A 14,639-nucleotide genomic window follows, 5' to 3' on the forward strand; every position below is an offset into this window, starting at 1 on the left:
GTTAGCTTCTTATGTCAAGACTTCGTTTTCTTGTTGTTGATTCTCTTGTTCTTGTTGATTCTCCTCTTCTTGAACTTTCTCCTCAAACTCTTTTTCTCCTCATCTTATTCTTCTCTCCATTTGAAGTTTCTGCTCTTGTTTATTCTTCTCGCTTTGGTTCCTCGACAACGGCGGCGCCTATTTGTTAGGTGGAATTTAATGTTGCTCTTAAACCCCTAAACTAAGCAAATAAAAATTTGTAATTTACCAAACCTACTTTTATACTTAGTAGTAGCATAACTGACAAGTTCGGGGTTGAACCTCAGGGAACCTAATGACTAATTATCTCAATTTAAGAATTCCTTGGATAAAGAGGGGATTTGTTAGTTTGTAAAGAAATTAAAAGAAAGAAACATGCAAGATTTGATGAATATGAGACAAACAAAATTGAGCACAAGATTAAATTTGAAATTCTCTATGTAAAAGTTCTTGGGAAATAAGTGCATTAGGGTCGATTCTTTCATTAAATTCAAAAAGATTATGAAAATTCCATAATTCCATTTCTTTGTTGTGACATTCTTTAAGCTGGAAAGCCTAGACTAATAGAACGATTTTTTGGATGAATCTAAATTAGATTTTTCATGCCAGAAGTCAGAAATTTTTTTTATTCTTGACAAGAAAACTTAATTTGTGCAACTTTATCTACCATTGTGCAAAGTAGCCAAGTAAAATTTGCAAACAAGAATATGAATTGTCAGTTCATTTCTATCAATTTCTATTAATAATATATCCAAGAATCATCAAAGAATTATGAATTTCATAAGGAAAAATTCAAAATTCTCAAGAAAAAGCCCTAACCCATTTTGCATTCCGTCTTTCTAATTAATTCTCGACGATTTATTGGTTAAAAAAAGCTCTCAAAGAATATTTAACAATTTGTTTTTTTTTTTAATATTTACTATTTTTTTTAACAAATATTTAACAAATGGTTAAGATTAATCTCAATTGTAATTTAATGATACATTAATGGTTAGATAAATCTTAATAATTTAAAATATAAATTATTTTAGAAGAAATTGGAGTATTTAGCAATCATTCAAAATAGTTTTTAAGTGTATTTTAATAAGTTTTTATAAAATGTATTTAAATAAAAATAAGTTTTTTAAAAAACATAACGAACATATAGTTAATATGAACAAAAATACTTGTAACAACTTAGTTTGAAAGTAAAAATAACTTAATTATTAATTATCGATATATCTCTGGAATATATTATTTTAATCCTTGATTTATTTAGGGATCGAAGTGAATGGAGGAACTTTGGGTTTTGAATATTGATCTAGAATATCCGGAGATTATACAAAAAATAACGGGATCTCAACCGCCGAAAATCATTTTCACTATAATGAAAATCAACGGTTGTGATTTTCCTCACCATCCATCCGAGCCCACCGACTCACAAATTGGAACCCGGATGTACTAGAACCGGAAGCAGGCGATCACATGGATCAGGCTATATAAATCCTACATCGTCCCTCATCCCAAAGCCCTAACCCTCCGATTTTCAAGAAGCAGCCAAAAGGTTAGAAACCCCACCGCTTCTCATCTTCATTATTGCGTTTTATTTACTTTCCATGTAAAAGAATATTATTCCCAACTTGCTTTCTTGTCGGCTAAAGTGAGATTCTGATTTCATTTTCCTTTATTTTTCTACTTGTTTCATTGATTTTCGTGTTCTTGTTTTGTTCTTTTGTTCTTCCGTTGAGCTTGCTTTCATAATGAAACGAAATGTTAAATATATCTACATTCATGACCTTGAATCAGCCGTTTTCTTCGATAACGGTGGTTTCTTGTTGCTGGAAATTCAATATACAATGAAAGATGCAACACATTGTTAGACTATGCTTGCATGGGTTGTAGTAATATAGTTTCCAATGGACTTTTAAGTAGCTTCTGCTTCTAAATATTGGATATTGTATGTTATAGGACTGTTCCTTAAATCCTTGTTCGTACTTGTATTTTCGACGTTTGTTGATTTCATGAACTGAGTGTATCGTAGTTGAAGAGAGAAGTGATGTATTGTGAAAGTAGTTGGTCTAGGTGTAAAAATGGGAAGAGACTCGCTAGCGTGGTAAGAGTATGGATTCTTGGACAAGATAAAGTTGTCAAGGTTTTGGAAGATTTGTGAAGCTTTCTTTAGCATCAACAGATCATGAAAAGGGAAATTATATTATAAGCTTTGTGTTGTGACAGGTGGATAACCAGGTTAGAGAAGTTTAAATCTACGCCGAACGTGGAATTCTTACTTTCTAATGGATTCATGCAAAGGAATCGTAATAATTTGAATGTATATACTGTTTAGAATTAGCTTAACTTAGGCTGGAAAATAAATTGAAAAAATCAAGCTATTACACTGCTGTATTTGCAAGGAGTTCTTATGAAATCCGCAATAAAGTATGGAGTGATACCAAACTAGGAATGCGGAGATTTTTAGATTTGGGCTATAACCTTTGGCATATTTGTAGAGAAAATTTTGGTCTTACTTGGTACCTTTGACGAAGTTGGATGGACGGTCTAGGTGTATAAAAGGCTCATTTCAAAAAATAAATTTAATCGGATATTTAAGCTTGATCGAAAGCATACAAGAAAGAAGATTAACCTGAGAGCTAGAAAGTGCAATCTTCGTAAGAATAAACAAAAGGAGTAAAGGGATACAGACTATGGTCATTAGAACCGAGTGAAGACAAATGTATAACCAACAATGATTTATCTTTTGATGAAGCAACTAGTCTGTTATTTTCTGGTGAGCTGGTGTCTTAGCTGGGTAAAATAGTTATGTAATGGATGTAACAGAGAGAAGAGGACTTACATCAGTAGAATTGATCTTCAATTGAATTGTATTATAGCTTTTTCTTAATAATGGAGGGGTTGATCTAGTTGCACTGTGGATGCAGACTGTACGCAGCTGAATCACTTATATCCTTGTTCTTGTTCACTCAGCTCTTGATTGTGTTGTCTTTCTTGATTTCAGAACTTAGTGTAACACGTTAATATAAACTTTTGACGTGCCATTAATTCTCATGCTCATGAGTTCAATTCCACTTGGTCACATTTGCTTGAAGCTTTTTTATTCTCTCTTTTAAATTTATGGTTAATTTGAGTAGGATGATTAAAAATGAGGTTGGCTTACTTGATTTCTCCTTGAGCAATTTCATACAATATCGAGAATGGAATTCGAACTTTGGATATGTCATCGATCCTGACTTTTGGTTGTGGTAGAAAAGCACAGCAATGTCAAAGCAGCTTGATCAATACAGTGGTGGCTACCAGAGTTATGACTATGAATTCGGGCGACCATTCATACAATCAATCTCAAGGACATGAAGTTCAGGCAACAATTGGATATATGGAGGTTGTTTCTCCTTGTGTAGAGAACAAAAACCAGCTGAGCAGCTATGAACAAAGTTGGAGGACTCACGATCGTAATAGGCAAACTGGAACCTATACGACCACCTCAACAAAGGCAGTTGCTTCCCGTGGTGAAACATTCAAAGAACGATCAACTGGAAGAATTGGTGCGAAGGACGAGTTCAAAACCACTTCCACTTACAGGGTTGGAGACAAAAGTGGATATACTGAGTATCAGTGTCAAGAGAGGTTCCGTCGAGTTGATTTCGGTGGTAAAGGTGGTGGCAGGGGTGGCAGCGGATCTGGTAGTAAGGGAAGCAACAGATATCTCAAATGAAGGGGGGTGGGGTAAGTATGCTGCTCGGCTCTCTTGCTTGGAATTTAGTTTCTGGAACTTGGGTTGGTTTTTTTGTGCAGACTTCCGTTGTGTTAATATGCTGTTTGCTGATGGCTGAACTTTGGTATTTCCCTCTGGATAGATGTAAGAGAGAGCCTTTTGTCGTTTTGGGTGTCTTGTAAATGCTCTAATAGGTTTAGAGAGCTGAATTCCAAAAAGAAGAATGAATGAATATAGCTCTACTAGGTTTAGAGAGCTGATTTGAAATATGTTGGCTTTTTCATCTCTCCCTCTGTTTACTACATAGTTTGTTGGTCATGTTGATAATCTATGCTTGCATATCATTATTACCAGATTTTCAGTTTTAATTTAAGGCAATTATCATAGCTCAATGAAGAAGAGTATGTTTGGATTGAATAGAGTTCTATTTTTTTATAACCATTTGGATTGTATATGGATACAGTTTTATTTTTAAAGTTTTTCATTTGTTATCACTTTTTATCCGTACTTTAAAACCAAGCTAAAATTTGAGTACTAAAATTAAAATATATATATATATATTTTTTTTTTTTTTTTGAATTTAGTTAAGAATTCAATAGTGGGTTATCAAATAGGCCTAGATGAATTATTTTCATAATTGTCAACAAGTTAAAACGAACATACCATAAGATTTTTCACAGTTGTTTGAAGATATTTTATCTCTGGAGATATTTTATGAATCTTCTTGAAACAGAGTTTCTTACTGAATTAAACTTGAGATCCTTTGCATTTGGTCCTATTAACTTGATGAAAACGATTGCAATGTAACTATCTAGAAGCTATGATACTTGTAATATTTGGTATTTTGAGTTCTAAATTTAGTCCACTATTCCTTTGTTTATTGGTTAGTTAACTTGGTTTACTGGTTTTTTTACTTTTAGTTTTATAGAACAGAGAGAAAAGTATAAAAGATTAAAATAGAGTAAAATATGAACTCTATAAATTTTTAATATATTTAATAACAAGATATATCGAAGTGAGTATAGTTCATAACTTTTCTTTAGAAATTTAGACTAGGAAATTATCAGAAATAACTAAATTTTTACTCTACAAAATTAGTACATTTTTTAAAAATTTGTTTAAATATTTTTTCTGTCCATTTCGAGTGAGATCGATTTTAAAAAAAATATATAAGTTTGATTGTTTTGGTTCTTTTAGGTTTTTTCGATATATCTCGAAGGGATAAAATCGAGATTCGAATAATTTTTTCAAAATATTATGTGATCTTAAATTTCATATTTTTAAATTTTTTTGGAAAGATTAAATTTTTCAAAGAAAAGGTAAAATGTGGAAAATCTATAAAATCTTAGATGAATCCATTCGAGATTTTCTATATTTTTCATATCTTACCTAATTCTCTTTTTTGTAAAATTTAATTTTTTTCAAAATTTAAAATTCAAAATGTAATTTGAAAATATATAAAATTTGATATAAGATTGAGATTGATTATCTAATATTTTGAAAAAAAAAAATAATAGAATTTAAGAGATGTCTCCAGAACAGCCAAAAGAGGCCAAAACAATTGATAAAGCTAGAAAAGTGAATTTTTCAACTAACCAATCTCTCCAAGATACACTAAGAAAAATTAGTTCAAAAAGTCTATTAGTTTATGGTGTTATTTTTGACCATTTTTCCATGGACTACGGTTGTATTTTTGGCGTCTCAATCAGAAACTTGTGCAAGAAAGCTTACAAAATACACATGCATTACAGCACCATTATTATCACAATTTACAAAACTCATTAACCTCTCTCTTTCTCTCATCATATTTTAGAACAATAATTACAAACATGAACCGATCCCCTAAATACTGTAACCAAGCTGTTCGAAATCCTTAAAAATCCCTTCGAATTGAAGATCAACTGAAGCAGCTTCCCACAGTTTCGTAGCTGCCCCAGATTTTGCATCAATATCATTGTCCCACCAATACAAACTCTCCTTCGAATCATCCATTTCCTTAACACCCTCGACCTCTCTATCTCCTCCATCTTCCTCCCCTCGAAACTCCATCGAGCTCGAACCAACCGGACTCTTCCCTGTAGCCATCGATGTGCAATTCACAGCACAACCTTCTAGCAGAGGGGTGGCCAGACTGCAGCAACCACTGTTATCGGGTAGTTGGCCAGTTCGGGTTACCTTAACTTCCTCGACGGACATCGGAGGCCAGAGTGTCGAGATGTTGCTGAAAGAAAAAGGGCTTTGAAGGGCTTGAAGCTGCATTTGAAGCTGAAGCCTTTCAATGGCAGAGTTTGTCAATGGTTGTGTAGTACTATCTCTGGAATCGCTGTGGGATGATAACTTGTTGATGTTAGATAAGTATTGTTTGGGAGCTCCGAGGAGTTTCTTCTTCAGTCTTGTATTCCAGTAGTTTTTTATGTCGTTATCTGTTCTTCCCGGTAACTGAGCTGCAATTATAGACCACCTGAAAATGTATGTTCATTTCTTAGTTCAACAATCAAGAATAAGAGATCGAACTATTAATTTTTGAAATAATAATGAACGTATTTATCCATAAAGCTGTGCTTGAAAGAGTAGAATTTTGTTTGGAAGTCGTGTTATTGAGGTGTATGAAGAAAATTGTTAATTATTTATCTCACATGATAATAAACATTTAAATCATGAATATTGATAGTTAACTTAGGGAGCTAATGTTAGGAGCTTGTTTAATTAAAATAAATGCAACACCTTTGGTTATCTAACTTTAATATATAGAGTTTTTTTTTTTTTTTTTAATTAAGTTAAATTGAAATTTTAAATCATGAATATTGATAGTTGAATCTAATTGGTCAAACTTTGAACTTTAAGACTGTTAATGGAAGGAAAACGTTGTACACAACATGTTGATTGAACTAATTATCTTATAAGCTACTACTTTCACTTATAAATTTCCTTATTTTCTACTTTTTAGAATGTTTTCAAAATCAAAAGTAAAGTTTTGAAAACTCAAAAAAAAAAAAATGAATATAGAAAAAACAATCAAATGTTAATTTGAGCAAACTAAAGACTACTGTTGGTTAAAAACTAAGTATAAATTTCAAAAATCAAATGATTATCAAACGGTTCTTGATTTTTTATTTTTAAAACTTTGCTTAGTTTGTCCCGGTTTCTTATATTGATTTTTATCGTTCTTAAAAATATTTGAATTTTTATGCAATTTTTTTTTTTAAAAAAAAAGAATAAATACCCCTTTTTTTAGTTGTTTGGAACTGGAAGATTTTGAAAATATTTGTAAATATTAGATAAAATATCAATTTCTAATCCTAAAATTCTTTGGGGTTACATCAATTAAAATCCAAAAGTAATAATTACTTTTATAAGTGCATATTCGGTAAAAATAATATTTACAAAAATAATTTTAAAAAACTAAACACCAAAAAGGGTATCAAATGGGCATAAACTTACTGTCTATCAAACAAATTGAATGACACAGTATAAAAAATTTGAAATTAGTTTATGGTGGGAAAAAAAGGAATTTAAAGAGATAATGAGAAACAAAGAGAAAGGACAAGGAATTGCCTGCTGCCAATGCTAATGAAAAGGCCACAAATGATCTTGTCTTCTTCTTCAGAGAATCCTCCATGTTTGATATTTGGCCTTAAATAATTCAACCATCTAAGCCTACAGCTCTTCCCACATCTCTTCAGCCCTATAATTCAAATCTAATTTCTCTTTATTCAAAATTTATATCCCATTTGATATTCATTTTATTTTTTATTTTAAATTTTAGAAAATTAAGTCTATTTCATCTATTCGTATAATGATTTATCTTTTTATTAAGTATAATGATTGAATTCTTAGCCATATTCCAAAAACAAAAACAATTTTTTTTTACTTCTCAAATTTTGGCTTGTTTTTTTAAACCATTGGTGAAAAGTAGATAACAAGGAGGTGGAAGTAGTATCCATAGATTTAATTTTCATAAACAAAATGGTTACCAAATTAGAACTTAAAATTTCAAATTTATATATGTAATAATATCAATTAATTTTTAAAAATTTTGAACTTGTCAAGAACTTATAAGACAAATAATCAAAATTAGGGGTTTTTGAAAATTATGTTTATAATTTTCTCTTGATTTGTTACTAATGTTTTTCATCTTCCGTAGGTAAAAAACTTGAATTTTTAACCAATTCCAAAAACAAAAACACGTTTTAATTATTATTATTATTATTATTTAACAATTTTTTTAGTTTTCAAAATGAAGAAATAAAAAAACATAGAGATAGAAAGAATGTTTACAAGCCTAAGATCTGAATTATCTAGAGAGAAAAAAAAAACGTTTTTAAAAAAAGTCACTCTTATTTAAATTTTTTAATTAAAAACTATTTAAAATACATTTAAAAAGTTTTCAAAAGCTATTTTGTTTTCAAAATTAAACACTCGAAAAATTAAACCAAATACATCATTAATCATGGAAAATAAAAAATAAAAGACCAGAACAAGGCCAGAAAAGAGAGAGAGAAGAAATATAAATATTAAGTTCAGAACCTATTTTTTGGGGAAGAGCAATCCAATTGCCAGCAGTTCCATGGAGTTGAATATAAGCTTTGAGCTTCTCATCTTCTTCAGGTGACCATGGCCCTTTCTTCACTTTCTCTTTGTCACAACATGGAGCTCTCCCCATTATTTCTCTCTCTCTCTCTCTCTCTCTACAAGCTCAACTAAAATGTTCTTTAGAAGTGAGAGTTGACAGTTTTGGGGGAAGTCCCTTTAAATTTATATATTAGCTTTGAAACTTGTGAGAGAGAGAGAGTGGAATAGGGTTAATCATCGAAGACTTGGACTCTGATAAGAGAAAATTTCTTATACTACGATAGTATGAACAATTTTTTTATATTATCTCCACTTATTATGTGTCACACTCTTTTAATAATAGAGTGAGATCTACTGTCATTAATATGAGATCCACTAATATTTACGAAAATGTCTATTTTTCTAATTAATAGTATGTTTAGATTTCGTTTGAAATTGTTGTAACTATTGAAATAATTGTGTAATTGTGCTTTTAGTAAAATCAATTTTAATGTGAAACATACAAGTGTTCGATAAATTTCAGCTTTATACTTGAGTAAGTTGGTTACGGTATTTGATAAATAAATAAAAAAATTATTGTGTTTTATATATAATCACCTTTTTTTTTAGTATTTATGAGTTTTAAATAATTGTTTAAAACGATATATTTTGTTTATTCTAGATTAATTAATTGTTACATATCTTGTTTTTTTGAAAAAATAAATTTGAGATAATTTGAAAAAATAATACATTCGAAAATTAGAAAATATATTTAATTAGTTTAAAAAAATAGATATACAAAATCAATCTTAAATTTAAGAATAAAATTGAGAAAATACAATTTTATTAAAAAGTACATCGGCTTGTAGGTAGGAGGATATGAAGGATAGTAGCTAGAGACTCATTTAAAAAAGGTGTGAAATGAAAGTAATTTTTAAAAAAGTGATTTTAATTATTAAACACAAAAAATGGTTTAGAGTATTTTCACTTCCATCTCTTCTGAAATCAATCCCAAATACATTTTAAGAATGATTCGTAAACATATGTTTTTAAAATGAAATTAATTTTTCCAAAAGTACTTTTGAAAAAATTAATAATGATTTTTTGAAAAAAAAAACTAAGAAATAGAAAAATTAAATTAATTTAAAAGTCATTTTTGGATTTAATAACCTTTTGAAACAAATCTGAAATTTATCTTTAAATTCATTCTTTTTAACTTGGAAGTTTGTTCTAAAAAATATCCTTAGAATTGATATAGTGTGAAAATTGATATGATTGTTAAGGTGAAAATTTTGTAAGAAATGTATATCATTATTTATGTCATGATTCATCATGTGACAATTGACGGGTAAAAATTGATTGTGTAAATAATTTTAATGATATATTTTATGGTTTTAATTTTTACATATATCAATCATTACCTCTTTTGTTTTTAACTTAAAAGATATATTTTTTGTTTATTTTCAAATTCAATTATTTTTAAAATAAATTTTAAAATTTAAAAGGAATCAAACTTCTCAAAAGTCTAGAAACATAATTGAAGTAAATTTATTCCAAAAAAATTAATTGAGAGTGTACAATATGTATATAAGTATTAAATAAGCAGATGTTTTTCCGGTACTTAAAAAAATGTGATACAAACATTTTTTTTTTTTTTAGAATAGATGATATTATTATACAATAATAAGGGGATCCCACAGTTCGAGATCAAGGCATCAAAGCACAAAGCCTAAGCAAAGACGGGATAACAAAACCCAAAACCAATCCGAAGATTAGATCAGAACAAAACCAACAAACTCACAAATCAAGTAAAAGTTAGTAGTAGGATATCAATGGATAACAAATTTAAATTCTATCAATATTTATCAATATTTTATTTACTATTTCTATAAATAATTTGACATTTCATTTTTATCTGTTAAAATTTTTCATTAAACAAAGTTAAATATTTTAGAAAAATAGTATACATAATTTTTTTTATTAATATTAATTGTCATTCGTTCAATTTTGTGCTGATTTCAAACCATGAATTAAAAGAATGTTTCATAATAGAAATAAAAAAGACTAGACTTTATCGTCTAAATTCTTTCTTATCTCTTAGGTTTTTGGATTAGTTCATTGGTTTGTCTTAAAATGCATGCAACTAGACAAAGTACAACACAAAGTTTTTCTCAATTTATTTTAATATATTAAATTAAATTGCTTTTTGGGGTTTATAATAATTAATTTATTGGGATTGGAATTATTGCCCAAATTATTTCAATTTAATTGAAGGGGTATCAATCTCTTCTCTATTGTCTCTATTATCCCTATAATGTTCCATTGCCAACCATAAACCCTTGACTCTATATGAATTTTGATCTGGCTTTCCATATACTTTTTCAAGTATTATTAGATACTTAAGAAATTAAAACATTTTAAGTATTTTAATGAAAACTTTTTACGGATAAAAAAAATGTCAAACTATTTACAAAAATATGGAAAAAAAAATACGGATAGACATTGATAGACTTCTAATCAGTGTCTATCATATAGTATCAATGATGAACTTTTATCAGTTTCTATCATTGATAGATACGGATAGACTTTTATCAGCCTCTATCAAAAGAATATTAAATTTTACTATTATTTCCTTTACTTTTCTATTTTTAAAAATCCCCTATTTTAATAGTTTATGGACAAGTTTGGATTGACTAGAAAAAAATAAATATTTTTCAAAAAAATCCTTTTTATTTAAACTCGATCTTCTAAAAGCTATTTTTAGTGGTTGTCAAACACTTCAAAATCTTCCAATAAGACTTTTCAAAATTAAACATTTGAAAAATTAATCCAAATATATCCTAAATATCGTTTTGGTCCCTAAACTTTCAAAATGTTTATTTTAGTTTCTTGAATTTTTTTTCTTAAAAAAGAAACAATAATTTAATTTTGATAATTCTTATATTATTATTTTATCTAATATTCACTTGTCAAATGCTTGTTCTAACCTATATGTGACATCCGCTAGTACACACATATTCAAAACTACGGCATTACTTTGTGTTAAAAACAAAATAAAGTTAAAGAACTAAAATGATTATTTTTAAAAGTTCAAAGGCTTAAATAATAATATATACGGTTGAAAAATCTAGAGATCCATGTTGAAAAATTTAGGGATCCATAAATATAAAAAATTTAAAAGTTTAAGGATGAAAAATTAATATTTTAAAAGTTTAGAGATTAAAATAGAATAAGTTCAAACAAACCATTCTCCTTTTTCCAACCCATTCTTACAAAATCAAACCACAATTTAGAAAAAAGAAACGATGGATGGTGTTGAAGCTCTTTATTTTTTAGTTCAACAACATGTGAAGGTGTGAATTAGAATTTTTTACCTTAAATGGGGATATAATAATAAGGTCTAAATTAATCGTAAGCAATATTTATAACCAAAGAATTATGATAATTAGTGGATCGAACAATCGATCGTGGAATAATAATTAGTATCTTTATCCATTGAATTATGCTCGAATGGAAAATCGAAAAATGCTGAAGTGTGGCTAATCCAAGACTTGCAGTTTACCTAAAACACCTCACAATCTTTTGGTAGTCAAAATTTGACATTTCGGATATAAGTATAGAACTTTATATTATTTTTTTAACCAAGAAATTTATATTATTTAAACATGGTTTTCCATTTTAAGAAAACGAATTAGTATATTCAATTATCTTCAACTCAATTATTCGGTACTCTAAAAATTATTAAAAAAAAAATAATTGACAAAGTCAAAAGTAGTCATTAATTAATTAAGGTATCAATTTTAGTTAATTTATTTGCTTTTTTTTTTTTTTTTTGTTGCTCCCTTCGGTTTTTTTTTTACTATAAATTTATCATATTTCATCCAAAACATTTGAATTCCTAATCCAATTCTAAAAATAAAAACTAATTTTTTAAGTTTTTAAAAATAATGATAAAAACTGAATAATAAAAATAAACATTATAGGTGAATAGACCAAAATAGTTATTTTTAAAACTTTAGAATCCAAAATGGGCAAAAGTTGAAAATAGGACCAAAATAAACCAAGATCACAAGTGTTAGTATTTAAATCTAAACTTTTTTTTTCCTAAAAGATTTTCACTTTATTTATCCTCTTTCATTTTTGGGATAAAATTTTATTATTCAACCTTATTTGTTCTCTTTAGTGTGTATTATTATCTATCGTTACACTCATAGTATTAAATTTTCGTTGAAATGTTGATATGTCTATCGATATTTTCACATTTCTATAGGTTCGGTGTCGATATTAATATGAAGGGCAAATTGATATTTTCATTATATTATAGAAAAATCCACAAAACATAATAATTAAGTAACAAAATATCACTAATGTAAATATAATATAAATAAGATATTTTAACTTGTTCTCTAGAGAAAAATATATGTTTTGAATTTTTTGTTTATATAATTTTTTCCAAAATATCCATTAAAATCAAAGTTTTATCGATATTTCTATGAATGTTTTGTAAAATTAAAATCTCGATATTTCCATGGACAATGATATTTTAAGCATCGGTTACACTACATATAATTAATTAAATTTATCTTAATTACCCCCGCAAATCAAGCTTAGAAACCAAAAACCAAACCAAGGAAAAAAGGTCCCTCATTGACCTTTAATTCTGACTTTTACTAACCCTAATATTAGAAGAAAAAACAAAGCAAAAGGCTAGCTTTCTAATACTAATTAATTAATTCCAACATAATTAAAGTAGATTATCCCCAATTAAAAGCCAAAAAGAAAACACTCAAATCCCATAAAAAATAATCTCAATAATTAATTTATTGGGATTCTCAAGATCAAAAAATTTTGAAAACTCTCATTGTGTTTGTCATTGCTCTTAACCAAAGAATCAAAGCATTGACATTGCAAAATTCTTCAAATAGTGTTAGCTGGTAAAGATAAGCATTGCCCATTAACAACTAAACCAAATGTGATTAATTATTACTATTCATTTCTTATTAAAATGTTGACTGACCTTCTTATATTAAAGTTAAGCTTATATAATGATTGATAAATATGAAACAATGTAGCATAGTTTTGTATTACTAACTTCACCTTTGATTATTTGAGTTCCAAACTAAATGTTTATTTTGTCTTTCTTCCAATGTGATTAATGAAACTTTTTTCATATTTAAACAACACTTTTTGTCCCCAAACTTTCATGAAACTAACAATTTAGTCCATAAACTTTGGTTTATAATGATTTAGTCCATGTACTTTCAATTTTATTAACATTTTAGTCCCTGAATTTTAGTATGTAACAAAGTGGTCTCTAACATAAAAAATTCATTAAATATTAGATGCCAGTTTTATTATTTTATGATGTAGACTTTGTATTTTATGAAAATATTGAGTCTCTAATTAGTTTATCAGTTTACTTATGCAAGAAATCTCATTAAATCTTAACACTAATTTTTACCATAAAAATTAAATCGTTACAAATTTTAAAGTATAACGACTAAACTGTTACATAATTAAAAATATATGGACTAAATCGTTACAAATGAAAGTTCAGAAACTAAATTGTTAATCTTATAAAAGTTTAGGGACTAAAAGTGATTTTCTTAACCTAAAATTTTAAATTTTGGATTAGTTTGGTCTATTTTTTTAAGGATCGAGGGTACTTTATTGAAGTGTATGTGAGAAACATATATAAAAGAGGATCATGAGACAATTCGGTGGTGAGAATGATGGAAAATATATGTCGTAATTAGCTAAAAGCTTTGAATTTAGTAGACTAAAGAGCTTCTAAGACAAGAATGTTATCCCAAAGTTGAGACCGACTTACCTACTCTTAAAATTCAATTGTTTGTTTCAATCATTATATACCACAACCTAGTAAAGAATAACATGTTGAATCACAAAGGTTTATTCAAGTTTAGGCATGGTTGGATGATGAGTTTGGGAAAGAATTAAGGTGGATTAGAAAATAAATGATAATATTTGCTTCAATCATCCCTAAGTTTTGAATATTATATTTTTAGTCCTTGAACATTGAAGTATGTTTAAGTAAGGTCAACACTTCGTTTGTGTAATGATGCTTCTTTTAACATCTTTTGTTAATAGATATGCGTATGTATATATATAATTACAATTCCTTTCTTCATTTATACAGGGTAATTTTCTTTTTCACTTTTACACCATAGTTAATTCACTAAATCAATATTAATTATTTTTTTTTGAAAATCTAAATGAAACTTTTGATTTCATCAAATTTAATTCTTGCAACTTAAGAGGAAGTGACAAAATTACCCTCTTCTCACAACCATGTTATAGAAAGCCCAATAACCCCACCAGAATACAAAAAAAAAAAAAAAAAAAA

At 27.9% G+C, this 14,639-nt stretch overlaps 1 protein-coding gene and 1 pseudogene across 2 annotated transcripts; one reads left to right on the forward strand and one right to left on the reverse strand.

Moving 5' to 3' along the window:
- Positions 1-1,532: 1,532 nt before the first annotated feature.
- LOC120079530 (uncharacterized) lies at positions 1,533-3,991 on the forward strand (annotated as a pseudogene). Its single transcript, XR_016530042.1, has 2 exons — positions 1,533-1,561; positions 3,144-3,991. The product of XR_016530042.1 is annotated as an uncharacterized LOC120079530 (transcript).
- A 1,446-nt stretch (positions 3,992-5,437) lies between these two features.
- On the reverse strand, positions 5,438-8,503 carry LOC120080338 (transcription factor MYB36-like). Its single transcript, XM_039034981.2, has 3 exons — positions 8,252-8,503; positions 7,280-7,409; positions 5,438-6,185 (listed from the first exon to the last, which is right to left on the reverse strand). The coding sequence occupies exons 1-3, from the start codon at positions 8,385-8,387 to the stop codon at positions 5,567-5,569; spliced, it is 885 nt and encodes a 294-aa protein (XP_038890909.1). The 5' UTR covers positions 8,388-8,503; the 3' UTR covers positions 5,438-5,566.
- Between the last annotated feature and the right edge of the window lie 6,136 nt (positions 8,504-14,639).

Source organism: Benincasa hispida, chromosome 6 (genome assembly GCF_027475165.1).
Source record: "Benincasa hispida cultivar pf3 chromosome 6, pf3_genome.v1.1, whole genome shotgun sequence".
Lineage (NCBI taxonomy): Eukaryota > Viridiplantae > Streptophyta > Magnoliopsida > Cucurbitales > Cucurbitaceae > Benincasa > Benincasa hispida.